At 32.2% G+C, this 20,480-nt stretch overlaps 1 protein-coding gene and 1 long non-coding RNA gene across 5 annotated transcripts in view; one reads left to right on the top strand and one right to left on the bottom strand.

Moving 5' to 3' along the window:
• The window catches only part of LOC144852842 (uncharacterized), a 137,178-nt gene that overhangs the window by 96,534 nt on the left and 20,164 nt on the right, over positions 1 to 20,480 (top strand). The gene's annotated exons all lie outside the window — the stretch shown is intronic.
• Positions 1 to 20,480, bottom strand: part of LOC144852824 (nephrocystin-1-like) — a 37,215-nt gene that overhangs the window by 7,739 nt on the left and 8,996 nt on the right. For 3 of the 4 annotated variants that reach the window (XM_078710841.1, XM_078710842.1, XM_078710844.1), the window contains 8 exons: positions 20,358 to 20,433; positions 19,959 to 20,011; positions 19,613 to 19,687; positions 18,804 to 18,876; positions 18,539 to 18,576; positions 18,227 to 18,312; positions 16,929 to 17,005; positions 16,731 to 16,830 (listed from right to left, as the gene is read on the bottom strand). In XM_078710841.1, coding sequence (XP_078566967.1) covers positions 16,731 to 16,830; positions 16,929 to 17,005; positions 18,227 to 18,312; positions 18,539 to 18,576; positions 18,804 to 18,876; positions 19,613 to 19,687; positions 19,959 to 20,011; positions 20,358 to 20,433 — 578 coding nt within the window. Of the gene's footprint in view, positions 1 to 5,191; positions 5,324 to 16,730; positions 16,831 to 16,928; positions 17,006 to 18,226; positions 18,313 to 18,538; positions 18,577 to 18,803; positions 18,877 to 19,612; positions 19,688 to 19,958; positions 20,012 to 20,357; positions 20,434 to 20,480 lie in introns of those variants that run through there. The other variant, XM_078710843.1, reaches the window with a different exon arrangement.

Genomic DNA, 20,480 nt, shown 5'->3' with positions numbered 1-20,480 from the left:
ATAACATGCAATATAAATGAACATTTTGAGGATGTTTCGTACCAATGGATGTTTGAAAACTGCAATAATGATGTAAAAAACAATTTCAAAATCTCTGACAATAGAATCAACAATATAACAAAAGAAATGAACGATTGTCATATAACTTGCATTGCTTCAAAACATTTTGCTACGGGAAATGCTACATATATCCTAAATGTAAATCATCAAAAAACAATTAATAAGATTTCAACACAATTGGAACAAACTTCAGTGAACAAAGAAACAACAAATACAAATCTGATTGTAATATTACCAGTAACAATAGGATGCATTGTTTGTCTTGCTATAGTTGCAGTTTTTATTGTAAAAATTAAGTTAAAGCATTCTGCAAAATTTTATCTTCCTGGCTTAACACCTAAAAAAAAGGTTACTAGGACAGGTACAGAAACAACAGAAATAAGTGTAAATCAAGAAGGAGAAGCTGTATAAAGTCAATACTTAATCATTTACCCAAATTAAACTTTAGTATTATTTGAGTAAAATGTATAAAGAACATGTATAAAGTTATAAAAAATATGTATGTGTTTTAATACCATTATAGTTTCAATAAAATTAAATAGTTGCAACGTAATTGTTTATTTGAGTCATTATTTCGAAATATAGTTTACGAACTAGTAGAAGCAAGATTGAAATGCGAGATGTCAGTACTGACCCTTCACCTAAATCCCCTGTTTTTGAATAAGTGCCATATACCGTATTTTATTACACTCCACTTTGAATAAAAGAATCCTCGAATAAATGCCTCCCATGGAATATTGTTTGGAATAAACACAATTCCACAAATTGTATTGTATCTTTTAGACCTTGATATTAATTTGTGTTGTAATTTTAATGAGGGAGTTTTATTTACCATTAGCATTTTACACCAACAAAAAATTATGCCTTCCACCAATAAACAATGCCCCCACCCTAAAAGCCCCATTCCACAACAACTCACACACCCAGAAGTTTAATTTCATCCATGCCCTACACATGCACATCATTTTTCTGCTAAATTGTATTCCCCTCATCACATTCCCTATCAATCACTGTCAAGCAGTGCAATGATTTATTGGCCAAGCTATTGCTATTAAAGCAAATATGAAAATGAAACGAAAACTGACAATTTCACAATGTACAATTACTTTTTCAGTCTTTCGTTGGATGAAACGTCTTTGACAAGGAAACAATCTTGCTATATAATACATATGAAACTCAAAAAGTACATTAATTTTATAGTTTGGAAGCAATGAATTTATAAATTGATTTCTTGAATGGTCAACATGTTTCAGAAATCTGCATCAAAAAATCTTTTAAGTTTAACCATAGTTTTATTGCTGAGTTTTGCAACTAGCTTTGACCTCCATCTTCTTTATGAACCAAAAGATAAGAATATTCTAGAAGAAGGAACAGCTGAATTCCTTTGTGTGTTTTCAGATTGGAAACCAGATTTGACTTGTTTTTGGAAACATAACAGCACAACGCTACGTACTGAAAGTAAGATTCAAGTAGATTTTGATGTTGAGACTGACTCATGTAAACTCAGTATACCAGAAGTCACATTATTAGATTCTGGAGAGTACAGCTGTCATGCCATCAATAGTTCAAACATCATTCTAAAGTCTTCTAAGCCTGCTATACTTAATGTGGTTGCCTTTCCTAGACCAACTTGTCAATCAAACAAAGCATTTTACATGGTTGGAGATTTGCTGATTTTGTACTGTACCTCAAAGATTAGTGAAGGATTTTCAACTGATTCTCATAGACTGCAATGGAATGTTAACAAAAATATTTCTTTTATAAATATGAAAAGAAACAACAATGCAACCCACTTGAGTTTAGAAAATGAGTTTTTAGTTAAAGAAATGTTTAATCTATTGCATTTTGCATGTATCTTAAATGTGACAAATCAGGGGACACATCACCACCTTGAAGACCTAGAAAAGGGAAACTGCGAAGTATTAATAAATGTTCAGATAAAAGTGACAATTGTTACATGTGGCAATTCTAAAGTTAGAAAGTTATCCTTATTCCACTGCAAGACTGGACACAGTTGTCCAGAATGCAAATACAACTGGACAATGAACAATACCAATCAACTGGGCAACACATCACAGCTCAACTTGACTATCACTGATGAAATGATTTGCAGCCTACTGACATGTCATGTGACATCTCCTAATGATGTACATGGATCCGATTCATACGTGATACAACCTGATAACACTAATGACAATAACTGCAGCCAGACAAACAGTGGTAAAAACAATGAGACAGATGAAAAAGATACTTCAGTTTATCTTGTTGTAGCCATCTCTGTGTCAACAACCTTTGTTGTATTGTCACTCATTAGTGTTTGTATGTACCAATCATATAAACATTTTCCATGTTGTATCACTTATTCTGTTACTAAAATACCTTCTCTTTCCACTAATGGAAGCAACAGTATTGTAGCAGGAGATTATTCTGGTAGTGCCATGTATGCAGTTATACCAGACAACCCTTCAGTTACTCCATCAACCTTCACCACAAACGACATATCCTTTGTATCTGCTGCTGCTCCTACATCTGCCTTTCCTGTTAGAAGTTTATCATCCTTTATGCACGATAACGATTTTGGAAAGTCGTTGACATTTGAGGATGCTGGTACAACAGAACAACATTATGCCAGCTCTAGAAACAATGATGTCACAGGGTCAATAGATAGACCAACAGATGTGGCTGGTGCGTTTTATTTTACACTGGATTCTTCAGAGATTAATTCCTGTAATAAAGGAATTAGCAATGACAACAACACTGACATCATAAATGATTCTGTTCCAAAAATGTCTTTTATTACACACTGAACAGCAACAATCCAGAACAAAGCTCATCAGGGTAAATTGTCTACTACTGAACTATGCTCTTATAAAAATCCTTTAAGATGTATCATATTTTTATGCAATGAATGTCCATAATCAATTCACTAGTTGTACTGTATAATGTAGTTCATTAGTTTACAACATCATAAACATTATACTCTGTGATTCTGTATGCAATACTAATTTGGGATACATGCTTAATGAGTTTTAGTCGTCAATGACATGTAAATACCGGTAGTAATTAGGTGGGCAGAACATTTAAGTTCAATCAAAGTTGATTTATAAAGAAATAATAGCTGTATTTTACTGCTTGTGATACCATTCAAAATCCCAAAAATTTGTGTTGTATACTATAAATAAAGAACTAAAAAAATGAAATTATTATTAATTATTTATATATATATTATAACTAAAATTATTTTAGGCAACATTATGCAACAAGGCTGCTTGATATTGTTTGCAAATAGCGTTTTGTTCTGAATGGTCTGGGTATATTTCTCATACCTATTATCATTATATTATTATTATATTATTATTTATACAATTTACAAGAAGTGGCATAAAGTAGAGGCATGAGGCCCCTGGTTTAAGGACCTTAAGTGGCCCGCTAACGCTGAACATATTCTAATGCCTGTTTTTTACTCTGGACCTAGGTCAGGGGCCTGTAAGCTCCGATACCCCTGGGTTTAGCCAGTGAGCGCTTATAACCGTTACACCACTGTTTACAAGTTACTACTGTATTTGGTCCACGCTGTAATCAAACGATTCTAAATAGTATGTTTATTGCTCAATGTAAATAGCTAGTAATAGTCTAATAAATACATCAAAGAAATATGTTTGAAATATTGTTTACTGATTCCTGTGAAGGAGAAACTGAGTGAACTAGTGTATAGTTGCAGTTAAAGATGTATTGTCCCTTTGACTAATTCCAAAAAAATAAAAAAAAAAAGATTTCGAAAAAAGTGGGTCATTTTGAAGTATCAAAATAGTTATTAACTTTCACGAAAAATTAGTCGAAAAAAAAATCATTTAACTGAAATACAGACATTTTTTTGTTCAAAAAATAACTGTGACTTCCAGTCAAAGTTTTCGATCAAAACATATCTCATAATGCAACGCGCTTGTTTGGATCATCTGTATGCATAATCATAAAATTTCTTCGCGATCTGTGTGAAAACACCTTCTCAACCGTGACGAGTTGTAAATAATCCTAATTAGCATCATGCATAATGCATACTCGTGGTTTGAAATCTTTGTTTACTTTTGCTCGCGACAATTTTTCAGACGAAATGTAATCATATTAATTTACCTGTTAATTATGTAAACTTGTTGTTTTTGGCTCGAATTTTCGACCTAAAGTGAATAACTTTAATATTACTTTGATATGGCCAATTTAAATTTAGAATATTTTGACTTTCATTTTTTGTGTTTCAAGGGACAATACATCTTTAATGAAACTTCAAAAGATTAAAAAAATATTCCCTTTAATTACACACATACTATGTCACCAGTTTGAATGAGGAGGGCTTGGTTTGAATTTATTTGTTGTACTTTAAATTAATGTTCTAAATTATGTTCTACTCTGCTAATCAGAGAAAAAGAGTGGCATTATCAATGTGGTTTCCGAATTATCAAATCAAAATGTAAATTAATCAATTATTAAATATTCAAACCCAGAATTAAAATTGAAAAGAAGATTGCATATTTTCTTCTTTAAAACTATCGTATGTATCCTACAGGTCACCGTAATATTGTATATTACATACCAAGGCCCCAAATAAAAAAAAATAGTTTCAATTAGCTAGTAGTGTATTAGAGTGTTCTATAATGACATTTCTACATTTTCAGTTGTCAGTTGTGTTCTTATTACAGTACATATATCATAATCATCAATAAAATAGATACAGTAGTTTCAAATACCTAGTTTAACATACAAGAAGATATATTGCATGCACACTGTTTTAAAACTATATTCTATAATGAATTTATTCGCATCAACTATCCTTTTACTGCTGAGCTCAGCTACTAGCTTTGATCTTCATCTTCTTTATGAACCAAAAGATAAGAATATTCTAGAAGAAGGAACAGCTGAATTCCTTTGTGTGTTTTCAGATTGGAAACCAGATTTGACTTGTTTTTGGAAACATAACAGCACAACGCTACGTACTGAAAGTAAGATTCAAGTAGATTTTGATGTTGAGACTGACTCATGTAAACTCAGTATACCAGAAGTCACATTATTAGATTCTGGAGAGTACAGCTGTCATGCCATCAATAGTTCAAACATCATTCTAAAGTCTTCTAAGCCTGCTATACTTAATGTGGTTGCCTTTCCTAGACCAACTTGTCAATCAAACAAAGCATTTTACATGGTTGGAGATTTGCTGATTTTGTACTGTACCTCAAAGATTAGTGAAGGATTTTCAACTGATTCTCATAGACTGCAATGGAATGTTAACAAAAATATTTCTTTTATAAATATGAAAAGAAACAACAATGCAACCCACTTGAGTTTAGAAAATGAGTTTTTAGTTAAAGAAATGTTTAATCTATTGCATTTTGCATGTATCTTAAATGTGACAAATCAGGGGACACATCACCACATTGAAGACCTAGAAAAGGGAAACTGCGAAGTATTAATAAATGTTCAGATAAAAGTGACAATTGTTACATGTGGCAATTCTAAAGTTAGAAAGTTATCCTTATTCCACTGCAAGACTGGACACAGTTGTCCAGAATGCAAATACAACTGGACAATGAACAATACCAATCAACTGGGCAACACATCACAGCTCAACTTGACTATCACTGATGAAATGATTTGCAGCCTACTGACATGTCATGTGACATCTCCTAATGATGTACATGGATCCGATTCATACGTGATACAACCTGATAACACTAATGACAATAACTGCAGTCAGACAAACAGTGAGACAGATGAAGAAGTTACTTCTATTGCCACAATCTATGTATACATCATCAGTGCATGTGCTTTAATACTCATTATCATTATAGCAATAATTATCTATAGAATGTCTCAAACTAAACGAAATAAAGCGAAAAAAAGATATAGAAATAAAGACATGTCAACTCAGTGTAGTCCAGATGATTTCACCACAACAGATGAAGTGGTAAAACAAGATTCAATGTCATCAGAATATCTAGTACCAAATGTTTCATCCACAGAACAAATCTCATTACAAACTCTTTCACATCAGAATATGATTCGTCACCACAGTGCCATGTTGAATAAAGATAATGAATATGCATATACAAATTGTAACCAACCAGCCCAAACGGAAATATATTTAGAGGTGGGAGAATCCCCTGTCTACCAAACATCTCTACCAATAAAAGATGCACAAGAAACTGCTGAAAAAACACAAACCACATTTGAAGATATCCCAGAATATGCATATGCCTATGGACATGTAAAAGAGAAGAAGTCTGAAGCAATGTATAACAACAAATTCTGATAATTAGCTGTGCCATTGTTGATGATGATGTTAAATATTTAGAGGAATGATTTTTAGTGTTGACTTTTTCACGAACATTCTAACGCATTTAGTGTCAGTTTAACTTTAACTGTACGATTTGAAGACAAAATAAGGACTAGGTCACAAATATGCTGAAGCAATATCAGGGTCGTAACCACCAGTACGGTTGGTAAGGTTTTTTAAAGATGCCTTTGACAACTCAGTGGCTTGCACAGAGATTGTTCCCTTTTTTTGCGGAAAGTGCACCACTTTATTTCTTGTGGCTACATCACTGAATATAACTGCAGTACTGATCACAAATAGTTATTAGTCATAATTAGTCATTCATAATTTTCCCATTTAATTTTTCCTCTTTCTTGCTTTGTATTTGTTCAAAAACACTTTTGTATATAAATAAAAACCTTCATAAAACAAAAATCTAGTTTCATATGTCATTTCTGTAGTTTCAATGTTACAACATACAAATGAAAATAAAAGTTCTAATAAGGGTTAATATTATATAAATCATTATAGCTTGTGACACACTATTTTGTGAATCTGGCAGCTATAAAGATGTTTTTCCTAATTATAATTACCATTATTATCATACTACAATTAGACTTGGAAAAACTTTGGAAACTCCAGATCCAATATCATTATTTTGTGACAGTTCTTGAAGATGATGATGCTACCTTTTAAGGTGTACCATTATATACCTAGAGAGATGCTTATTACAGTTGAATGAACAACAGTGCGCAGTGCATACGTATCAAAATAAAAGTTACAATAAATGGTATTATATAAATAGTCCACCCTCTATCATTTATAATCTACTTTATTCTTTTCTTTCCATTCTGTAATATGACACTCTGTTAGAAGGAAATAAATGTTTCAATAAAACTGGTTTCATATGTCGTTTATATACAGTATCATCATGTTAATTATGATTGCATAATAAAAGATCAGGTAGACTACGTCATCCTTTGACAAAAACAAATAGGTTTAACAACTCCTTTATTCCCTCTTCAATTCATCTCTTTAACAAACAATTTGTAAGATAATTACTGTAATTACTTTTAATGAACTGTACATAGGCCTACAATGTATTTGACTTATATCTACAGTATTAAATGTTACAGTTCTTGAAGATGCAACATCTGACCATCTGATGCAACAAGGTGACCTTCCAAAGACATTGCGTATTATTTAGCCAGATATTGTATATTGAATTTCATTTTTTTAAAGTGCCTTGAGCATTCTTGAGTGGTATGTGCGCTATATAAATCCATATTATTATTATTAACATTGAAATGTACTATTAATGACAAAGGAGTTATTACAAGGTTGAATGGATAAAAAAATTAAGTCAAAGTACAAGAAGGACAACAAATACAGTTTAAATTGGAATTTCCAAAAGTGAATCCATCACACTCGGGCAAATACAAATTTGAAAATGAAACTTAACATATTGTTTATATGACTGCATGGACAATTTTTTCACCAGGAAACAATATATCATTTTATTAATTTTTTTATAGCTTGTAGTAAGCAATCAATTTAATGTTCAATATGCTTCAGAAATCAATTTTAACCATCATTTTATTGCCAAGTTTTGCATTTGGCTTTGATCTTCATCTTCTTTATGAACCAAAGGATAAGAATATTCTAGAAGATGGAACAGCTGAATTCCTTTGTGTGTTTTCAGATTGGAAACCAGATTTTACTTGTTTTTGGAAACTTAACAGCAAGACGCTACATCCTGGAACAAGTAAGATTCAAGTTGATTTTGATGAGGAGATTGACTTATGTAAACTCAGTATACCAGAAGTCACATTGATAGATTCTGGAGAGTACAGCTGCCATGCCATCAATAGTTCAAACATTATTCTAAAGTCTTCTAAGCCTGCTGTACTTAATGTGGTTGCCTTTCCTAAACCAACTTGTCAATCAAATAAAGAATTTTACATGGTTGGAGATGTGCTGATTTTTTACTGTATATCAAACATTATTGAAGAATTGTCCCTTGATTCTCAAAGACTGCAATGGAATGTTAACAACAAACTTTCTTCCATAAAAATGAAGTCACTTGAGTTTAGAAAATTACTTTTTAGTTGAAAAGAAGTTAAATAAACTGCAATTTGCTTGTATTTTGAATGTCACTAATTCCAATTTTATAGACCTAGAAAAGATGAACTGCAAAATATTAATAAATGTTCAGATAAAATTGACAATTGTTACATGTGGCAATTCTAAAGTTGGAAAGTTATCCTCATTCAACTGCAAGACTGGACACAGTTGTCTAGAATGCAAATACAACTGGACAATGAACAATACAAATCAACTGGGCAACACATCACAACTCAACTTGAACATCACTGATGAAATGATTGACAGTCAGCTGACATGTCATGTGACATCTTCTAATGACGTACATGGATCAGATTCATATGTGATACAAGTTGATAACAGGGAAAACAATGAAACAGGTGAAGAAGCTACTTCTATATGTACAGTTACACATGAGCCATATGAAAGGAGTCATGGTAAAGTGGATACCATATATTTATGCATCATTGTTGCATGTGCTTCACCAGTCATTATCATTATAACAATATTTATCTATAGAAAGTCTAAAATTAAAAGAAACAAAGCGAAAAAAATGTGTACAAGTTGTAAAGACATGTCAACTCAATGTAGTCCAGATGATTTCACCACAGATGAAGTGGTAAAACAAGATTCAATGTCATCAGAATATCTAGTACCAAATGTTTCATCTACAGAACAAATCTCATTACAAACTCTTTCAAACCAGAATATGATTCGTTGTCACCACAGTGCCATGTTGAATAAAGATCATGAATATGCATATGCAAATTTTAACCAACCAGTCCAAACTGCGATATATTTAGAGGTGGGAGAATCACCTGTCTACCAAACCTCTCTACCAATAAAAGATGCACAAGAAACTGCTGAAAAAGCACAAACCACATTTGAAGATATCCCAGAATATGCATATGCCTATGGACATGTAAAAGAGAAGAAGTCTGAAGCAATGTACAACAACAAATTCTGATAATTAGCTGCCCTAATGTTGATGTTAAATATATAGAGGACTGACTGTCAAGAACATTCTAAAGCCTTAGTGTCAGTTTAACTTTAACTGTACGATTTGAGGACAAAATAAGGGCTAGGTCACAAACATGATGAAGCAATGCTGCGGTATAGATCAGAAATAGTTATTGTATTAGTCATAATTAGTTATTTATAATACAGTATTCCATTTAATTTTTCCTCTTTGTTGCTTTGTATTTGTTCAAAAACACTTGTTTTGTATATAAATAAAAACGTTCATAAAACAAAAATCTAGTTTCATATGTCATTTCTGTAGTTTCAATGTTACAGCATACAAATGAAAATAAAAGTTCTAATAAGGAGTTAATCTTATATAATTACTTGTGTTAATAGCACCCTCTATCAATCTACTTTACTTTATTCTTTTATTGTGTGAATCTGGCAGCTATAAAGATGTCTTTCCTAATCATAATTACCATTATTATCATACTACAATTAGATTTGGAAAAACTTTGGAAACTACAGATACAATATCATCATCATATCAGTTCTTGAAGATGATGATGCTACCTTTTAAGGTGTACCATTATATACCAAAAGAGATTGCAACCAGCTATACACATGGGAGCGTGACCTGTGCGAGACAGCCTATATGCTGACGATTGTACAGTAGCTACCAGATCCAGATGCTTATTACAGTTGAATGAACAGTAGTGTGCAGTGCATACGTATCAAAATAAAAGTTACAATAAATTGTATTATGTAATAGCACTCTCTATCATTTATAATCTACTTTTTGTCTGTGCATACAGTAGTATTGCATATTATGTAATAAAAAAGTGACAAAACCGACTGACGCCCTCACTAGGTCAGGTCAATTAATGTGTCATCAATCTTCGCCTTGAACTACTGTAGAAACCATTAAATCTGTGTAATGGGTGGGGAGCGAGGAATCACATCCCAATAGTAGCAAATGGAAATTGACATTTACAAAATGATTGAAAACAATTTATTGAAATAATAATAACAGAAATTTATATAGCATCAATTAACAAATTTAGCAAAGGCACTTGAGAATAAAGCAAGGTAAATAACAAATCTGACAAAAGATGTGATTTTAAGTTGACTTTAAAGGAAAGTAGATTTGGTGAATTACGAACAGAAAATGGTAGCGAGTTCCAGTTGAAAGTAAAAGGCACGTTGACCATATGTTTTTGTTTTATGCTGAAGAGATTTGTTGGCTGCTGTTGGTTGGCATTCCCATTACCGTTCTTGTATAATATTGCTTTGTGTATCAGGAAATAAGGATTAAGGAAATAAAATTAAAACTGGTTTCATATGTCGTTTAAGTATCATCATGTCAATTATGATTGCATAAATCCACTTTACTACTCTTTCCATTCTGTAATAATGTGACACACTATTGTGTGGGTCTGGTTCATGGCAGCAATAAAGATGTCTTTCCTTATAATTACTCTTATCATCATAACTACAAATATGTTGGGAAATGCCTCAGGAACTACTGTTACTTTATCAAATGTGACAGTTTTTGAAGATGGTGATGCCACATTGAAATGTCACATTGACGAAGAACTTGATTACAACGTTAAATGGATAAGGAATGACAACAGTATAGTAAAAGAACAACAAGGACAACAATTCGTGTTTAAGTTGCAATTTTCAAAAGTAAATCCATCACACTCAGGCAGGTACAAATGTAAAGTTTATTCTGGAACAGAATTAATCCAGGAATCCAACATTGCTTACTTAACTGTTCTTCCAAAAGAGTCTTGTTTTTCAAATCGATACACTTATACTGTTGGTGAATATATGACTGCTGTTTGCCAAGTTGAGCACATGAACCTAAACCCTACATTACGATGGATAGGATTTTCAGAGGATGGGGAAGACTTCAGAAATAGTACTCATATTACTCGTAAAAACACACGGTTGATCAAGGAGGAGGATTACAAAAAAATATTTCGCTGTCAAATGGAACTAAATGGTAATGAGAGAGATGAAAGTTGTTATTTAGAGGCCATTGAAGTTAAAATTATAGTGACAATTGTTGTTAATGATGATCTTAAAATCGGACAGTTGGTAGTTTTCCAATGCAAGACTGGACATAATTGTTCTGAATGTAGATACAACTGGACAAGAGATAATACCAATCTACTGGTCAACACATCACAACTCAATTTGAACATCACTGATGAAATGATTGACAATGTATTGCAATGTCATGTGACATCTTTTAATGATGTACATGGATTTTCAGAATACAAGATTCAACCAGAAGATGATACTACTGATAATAAAAACCAAAAAATAGGTGAAAAGGGTGGTGCTAAAGTGGATGTTGCCTATATATACATCATTGGTACGTGTGCTTTAATAGTCATTATCATTATAACAATTATTATCTATAAAAAGTCTAAAACTAAAGGAAATAAAGAGAAAAAGGGGTATAGAAATAAAGACATGTCAACCCAATGTAGTCCAGATGATTTCACCAAAACAGATGAAGTGGTGGAGCTAATGCCATCAGAATATCTAGTACCAAATGTTTCATGTACAGAACAAATTTCTTTACAAACTCTTTCACACCGGGATAGGAGTCTATGTCACTGCAGTTGTCATCACAACAGAGAGTATCCTGGTGATATTTTGAATAAAGATCATGAATATTCATATGCATATGCACATTTTAACCAACCAGCCCAAACAGTAATACACTTACAAGTAAAAGAATCCCCTGTCTACCAAACCTCTCTACCAAATGATGCACAAGAAACTACTGAAAAAACACAAGCCACATTAGAAGATAACCCTGAATATGCATATGCCTATGGACATGTAAAAGAGAAGAAGTCTATAGCTGAAGCAATCTCTGACACTATGTATATTAACTAGTCAAATATTACATATATTTTGAAATTGATGATTAGATGTACTACTTTTATGCTATGTTAATTTATGTTAAATACTTTTGTTGCGTTGTATTTTTCGTATACAAACACTTGTTTTGTATATAATAAAATTGTTCATAAAACAAAAATTTGGTTTCGTATGTCATTTCTGTAGTTTCAATGCTATTTTTTAGGAGGCATGGTCCCCTCAATATTTTACGGAATATGTATTTGCTGAAGTGTTGATTATGATGAGTGCAATTTCCAGCCATCTAGAGGTGTAATTTTCCTAAACTTTCTCATTGTATCGTATCTTTGCACGTAACTTTGCACATGATACTGGGATACTGTGTGCGTAAGAAAATGGAAAACCCCCGTCTACTTGGCAAGGAGCTATTTTTAATCCTCCAAAAAACTTTACGAGTATCACTATTTTATTAATGTATGAATAAGAATGCATTCCTCTCCCCAACATACACTAATACATGGTGCAGAACTAATTTAGATACCACACAGGCGACCATACCAATACAAATGTACAGTCAAGCTACGCCTACACTTCAGCAGATTCTCTTCGGATATTTCGCTGATGAAGCCCGGGAATTTCCCTAATAAAACATGCGCATAATTATACCACAACCTCACCTTTTCGAAACAGATCTGCGCCATTGAATATAGTTGCAGCACAGGTTTAACAGAAAAAGTGACAATTTACTAAGTCTGTGTATGCAGTAGTATTGCATATTACATAATAAATAAAAGTGACAAAATCAATGAATGAAGCCCGAACTATGTCAGGTAAATCGATGTGTCGTCAGTCATCACCTTGAACTAGAAACCATTAATTATGGGTGGGGAGCGAGGAGATTTGGTGAATTACGAACAGAAAATGGTAACGAGTTCCAAATAAGAGGGGCTTGAAAGGAAAAGGCACGTTGACTATATGTGTTGGTTTTTGTTTGGAACCTAAATATGCATCTTGTAATTAAGGAAATAAATGTAGCAATAAAACTGGTTTCATATGTCGTTCAAGTATCATCATGTCAATTGTCAATCAATAGCACCCTCTATCATATAATCCACAATCCACATATAATTACTCTTTCCATTTTGTAATAATGTGAAATACTATTGTGTGGATCTGGTTCATGGCAGCAATAAAGATGTCTTTCCTTATAATTACTCTTATCATCATAACTACAATTATGTTGGGAAATGCCTCAGGAACTACTGTTACTTTATCAAATGTGACAGTTTTTGAAGATGGTGATGCCACATTGAAATGTCACATTGACAAAGAACTTGATTACAACGTTAAATGGATAAAGAATGACGACAGTATAGTAAAAGAACAACAAGGACAACAATTCGTGTTTAAGTTGCAATTTTCAAAAGTAAATTCATCACACTCAGGCAAGTACAAATGTAAAGTTTATTCTGGAACAGAATTAATCCAGGAATCAAACATTGCTTACTTAACTGTTCTTCCAAAAGAGTATTGTTTTTCCAATCGATACAATTACGCTGTTGGTGAATATATGACTGCTGTTTGCCAAGTTGAGCACATGAACCTAAACCCTACACTACAATGGATTGGTTTTTCAGAGGATGGGGAAGACTTCAGAAATAGTACTCATATTACTCGTAAAAACACACGGTTGATCAAGGAGGAGGATTACAAAAAAATATTTCGCTGTCAAATGGAACTAAATGGTAATGAGAGAGATGAAAGTTGTTATTTAGAGGCCATTGAAGTCAAAATTATAGTGACAATTGTTGTTAATGATGATCTTAAAATCGGACAGTTAGTAGTTTTCGAATGCAAGACTGGACATAACTGTTCTGAATGCAGATACAACTGGACAATAGACAATACCAATCTACTGGACAACACATCACAACTCAACTTGAACATCACTGATGGAATGATTAACAGTGTGTTGACATGTCATGTGACATCTTCTAATGACGTACATGGATTTAAAAAATACAAGATTCTTCAACCAAAAGATGATAAAGTTGAAGACAAACCACAAAAACCTACACAAAATTACATAATAATAATCATAGTAGTTACAGTAGCAGGCATCCTCTTACCGCTTCTAATAGTTATTGTAATTCTGTGTTATAAATTTAGAACATCATCAAACAACTCCACAGATGTAACCAATGATTCATGTGATCCAAGTGCTGATAATGTTGAGCTGAAAAATCCCATCAAACTAGACATTGAAAAAACACAAGATGAGCAAGAATGCAATCAAAATGCAGATGATGAATATGAAAACCAAACATTTACTGATAATGAAATGCAAAATATCCATCAATCAGATCTCAAACTGTCAAAGTCATCTGCAACCTGTGATGAGGAAAATGTCTACAACCAAATCAATGACAATTTTGCTGCTGCTGATAATGGTAAGGGGAAAAACACCAATAAGCTAGACATTGAAAAAACAGAATGCATTCAAGACAGAGATGATGAATACCAAAACCAAGAGGCCTCAATTGATAATGAAATACAAAACATCCAACAGTCAGATACAATATTGTCAAAGACACCTGTAAACTGTGATGAAGAAAATGTCTACAACCAAATCAATGATGATTTTGTTCAAGATATGAAAAGCGAGAAACAGAAAGAAATGATGGATGATGACACGAAAGTGTCTTTTAATAACAATGTACTTCCCACTGACAACCAACCACTAAAGTTTCAAGAATTGGGTGTCCATTTCCATACGTTAAAGCAAAAACCACCAACGGCTAAGAAACCAATTCTGAATGGTTCAAATACTATAGATGCAAGATCTTCTAGAGCTCATGCCTCAAGAATACCTTCAAAGGAATCTGGAATGGCTACTTTGGACTCAAGGATGTCAACAAAGATTCTTCCTTCTGAACTCCCTTCAGGAAATCTGTCATCTGGGATTTCTAGATTAGACCTCATGCAAAAATTGGAAGAAAGTATGATTTTTCGCAACAAACCAACTCCGAAATTCTGTAACACGGAAAACAGACAACAAGGTAATGACACTATCTTTACAAACTCTATTCTATCATATCCTTTGCCAACTACTGCAAAAGAAGCGTCACCACCAGGCTCATCAAATTTGGGCTTTGAAAGTATCAGTGGTAATGACTCGCACCTGTACTGTGAAATTCCTACTGAAACATTACAGATTAATAATCTTACATGCTATGCTTACACTCCTTATACTAATATTAAAGACCCACATGACTAAATAAAACTGTTGTATATATAACTATGTATAAACTATATTGTAAAAAACCTAATCATTTCTTTAATTAATGATATACAGTTTTCCCAACAACAAAAAACGGACCAATTAATATTTGTCACTCATCCACACTCAATTCTGAGAATAATCTCCTTGTTTGAGTGCCTGGCATGGTAACAGTTGTTGAGGGAACTGGATTGTTGTTTTTCCATACTTTTTATTTTGTTGTTTTTTTTTAATGTAATGTATATATATGTATATGTCAAAGCGCTATGAAAATAGCACTTAATACAATGAAAATAACTTGGTATATTATAACATTTCAAAATTATTATTGTACATTTTTGCACTTGAGACATGACATAACAAAATAGTATAGAATTAAAAAAAGTGTATATATATTATATATTTGATGGAAATTTTACTCAGATAACAAATGATGCAAAATGCTGATGTTACTTGTAATTTATGTTTTTTGATGTTTCTTGTTTAAATTTTATATGATCCAATCTTTGCTTTATACCTGAATAAATCAAGATGCGATGTAATAACAAAAAGTAGCATGTAGCTCATTGGTTGACATTCTTGCTTACAAATCTGAGGGTACTGTCATAGTACCAGGAGTTTTTACATTAATAAATAGTGTCACACAAAACTTGAGAAACCTTTAAACTAAAATTTGTTAAATATCAAAGATATGGGACCTAAAGCTCTGTCTACACTATCAAACTTTATCATTATGTGACAAAAAAAATGATGTGCCCATATATGGACATGATGATGTCACATCACTACCATATTTAAGAATATCGCTACCATATTTGGGCAACTTCACACTTTTTTTTGTCAAACTAGTTTGATAGTGTAGGCAGAAATTTAGTATGGTACATGTACTATGCAATATGAATTATAAATAATAAATTTATCAAACATTTGCAGAAACAATTGTCTGTTCTTATTTTACCTCTATGAAATGTTAAACAGGACAGTAAGAAGATACAACAGACTAAGAATGACTTACTATGCTATAAACGACTTACCACACTAAAAACCATTGTTCGTCTTCTGTATGATCTTTCAATAACCTGCTGAAAAATGTTACTTTAAATTTACTACCCTACAGAAACAAAAAGAAGATTAACTTACTCCATGAACGTCTTCTGTTCTTTAGTTGGTGTTACTAGCTTGAGCGATAATCGCGGTTGTTTGTTAGCCGACAACATAGAACGCAGTTTACTGGTTGAAGCTGTACGTAAATTAAAATAATATTAATACATGTCAATGAGGAGTACTGCTTTGGGACACAAATTTTTTGATAACTGAGCATTAGCGTATGATTATTACCTTTTCGACTTATTGAAGGATCAACATCTACATCTTGTTCATAAGGTGTCCCACCTTTAACATCTAATTCATAAGCTCTGTTAGAACACAATAATTTTATATCATTACTTTTATATTACTACAGTCAACTCTCCCAATACCGGACTCCCTGAAAACCGGAAACTCTTCCGACACCATACTTTTCTTGAAGTCCAAACAGTCTCAAATTAATTTTTAAGATTAAAAACACATTCTGAATACCAGACTTTCCGGAAAAACAGACATATTGGGCCAGCCCATAGGTGTCCGGTATTGGGAGAATTGACTGTATATTTTATACTGTAATAGAACTGCTTCCTTTGGTCACCCCTATTTAGGGTACACCCCTATTAAGGAGATACTTAATTGGATCCTGAAGATGACTCCTTAAATAGGGGTTCTACTGTATCATGCAAAATAACAGTACAATGTACAGTTTATTTTGCCAGGGATTTTAAAACAATACTAAAATATGAACTTTTTACACTGAATATGATCTGTGAAATTTTAATGTGTCAGAAAAAAATTGTTGGAAGGGGGTAATACCGATTCAAAATGAGTTCAAAATAGGAAAGAAATTTGAGTGAAAGATTTTAGGAAGTATATGAAAGTATTTATTATACTGATAACAACATAATAATAATAATAATAATAAAGGAAACAAGTACATAATCAGATAAAAGGCAATGAAAATGAAAGAAAGATGTAAAACTTCATACATACATACATACATATAGTTTGTAGTTTGGTTAACTAGTTATGTATTATCATTATTATCATACAGCTATAGTTTAGTACATGTAAACATAAGGAAACAACTATTACATTAATGATTATAACATAAGCCAATCAAATCAGATAAAAAAACACAGAAGAAAATGGAAATTTCCCAAACATATACACGCTGTAATCATAAACAATACATTGATTAATTTTTATCCATAGGAAACTATAAAAAATATATATGTAGTGCTGTTCCGCCGTACCACGCCGAGAGTGTTAAAGAGTTAAAGAGAGTGTCCAATCGAATTTGAACAACACATGACAGCCTAAGTGATCTAATGGTTAGGACATCTGCATATTAGTTCCGGGTTCGAATCTCGGTTGGGCTTCTTTTTCTCATTCTCACATAGTTCCTCATCTTATCGTTTCAAATAAATTAGTACATTTCAGTATATCACCGGGCGGTTTAGAATAATTGTTCTGTGCCTGTGGTGTTTATATATATATAGGATCTCTCAACAGTGGCGACTGTAAACCAATAATTACAAGTAACTTACTTGTTCAGGATAGGAGCTCCAGTGGTTGGTTCAAATAATGGTAGATTTACCCATCCACAACTAAATTCGCCCTTTTCACCTGTTTTCTGTATTCAGTCAAAATAATTGAACATATTATATCTATAGAAAAATTATACTTAAGAAAGGCAGAAACAGCGTACCCTCTAGTTAGTTATTTATCTACTGTGGTATATCTTACTACAATCAATAAAGTGCATTAATTCAACTTTACTTTTATTCATTTCAAAATATGCATAATATGGAGAGATTTGGACCACACAATGAAAGATTGAGATTACAAATTAAACTTACCGTTCTGACATAGGATAAACACACCTCAATCAATAAACCTGAAAAAAATGTTGAAATTTGATCACATGACCAATCTAGATAACATGTACACACCAGAACTCTTGTACATCAACAAAATATATCCATTCAATTTAAGAAAGCAGGATAAGTCAACCTAAAATAATATAGGATCCTGATATATGGTAAGGACTTGTGTGTAAACAGACAAGTCAGTGTTATTCATGTTGCAGACAAATAATAAAAATACATACAGTATTAGTCTTACCTAAATTCTCATCTGTTTTATTTGTTCTAATAAAGCATTCTCCATCAAGAATACTTGGAAGAACTCCAGTTACCTATGATTATAGGATTGTAATTGAATTTAACAACTGTGGAGTAGCTTTGCATCAGGGTGTTGAGTAATTGGTCAGATGTTTTGCCCTACTCTGACATAATTTGTACTTTATACTAAGTACTTTGAAAACATTTACCATCCCCTAGCGCAAGCTCGTTGGTCTAGAGGTAGGGGACACCAGGCTTGTAGGTTCGAGTCTCACCCGAGAATTAAGTGTTCTCAATGTACTACTAACTGTATAAAGTACAAATTACGTCAGAGAAGGGCAAAACATCTGACCAATTACCTATGATTATGTTATCAAATTTAATATATTGTTATAATGGAGTAAAAATGGGCACATGAGTGCATTTTCAACAACCATTTTCAAGATATTTCATTGTTTACACACATTCACAAACCCTATCTTGGAAAAGTAACAATTTGTTTATTACAAATTAAATTTGTAAAAAATTAATAAATGGTAAATGAACAAACATAATATTCTTGGACAAAAGAGAATAATCAATTTGAGTTTAGAAAGTGTTGTTTATCTAGTTTGTACAGAAAGTACTTTATTATTATGTTTGGAATCTTCTTCCACGCCTTAGTTGCACAGTATGTAAAATACTTAATCTTCTTCCACGCCTTAGTTGCAGTGTGTAGCATACTTAATCTTTTTCCACGCCTTAGTTCCACAGTATGTAACATTTTTATTGTTTGTATCAGTTTCTATTAAATTTCAATGTAGATTTTACCTTAGGTGAAAACCTCCAAGACTTTTCATCTACCTCAGTCCAAGTTGCCTGTATTGTATGGATATTACTAAGAACCTAAAGCAAAAAAAAAAACATATTATAATAATAGTGGCTCAAGTGGTCAACCCATCCACATCTCCAATCCGACTCACCTTTTTTTTTAAATGGGCAAAATATGGACTATTATTTTGATAATCTTATAGTGTCATAGTAACAAGTTATGTTATAAAAAAAAAGGGTCGAATTTTTCCCATTTAAAACAATACACAGTAGAGTACTAAGGAGCAAAATATGGATCTTTCAAAATTTGATTATTGTAATAAAAACTACTACTACTAAAACTAACCTTTTCTCCATCAAATAAACATATCCTTACATGTCGGCTTTTAACTTCTAAACCTAAAAAAAACAATTAATCTTTAAAGATGTATTGTCCCCAAAAACTTGAAAAATGAAGACTAATAAAACAAACAAAAATCGAAAAAAAAAATTATCTTAATAAATATCCTTACGAAATGGATGAAAACATAAAATTTTAATTTCAGTTAGTATCAGTGCTAAACATTTTGACAAAATGCCTTAATGAATTTAGTAAATGTGAATAACAATATTTAAGAATTATTTTTTGGGAAAGTATGAAGATGCACTTTTCATATGTTTTTTTAATTCTTCAAACTTATTATTGTTTGATTTTTATTGTTTGCATAATTGTCTTATTCTTGATTAATTGATAATTCAAACTTACCAACACCAACTGTTGGAATGTTTCTAATCATGGTTAAAACAACAATTTTTTGCATTTTGACATTCCTGGCCCGAATCTGAAAGTAGAATCAAATGAGAAAGTCAGATTGTGAAAGTTATTATT

Source organism: Antedon bifida, chromosome 9 (genome assembly GCF_963402885.1).
Source record: "Antedon bifida chromosome 9, ecAntBifi1.1, whole genome shotgun sequence".
Lineage (NCBI taxonomy): Eukaryota > Metazoa > Echinodermata > Crinoidea > Comatulida > Antedonidae > Antedon > Antedon bifida.
The sequence above is the reverse complement of the archived record's forward strand: the minus strand, read 5'-3'. Positions and strand labels throughout refer to the sequence as shown.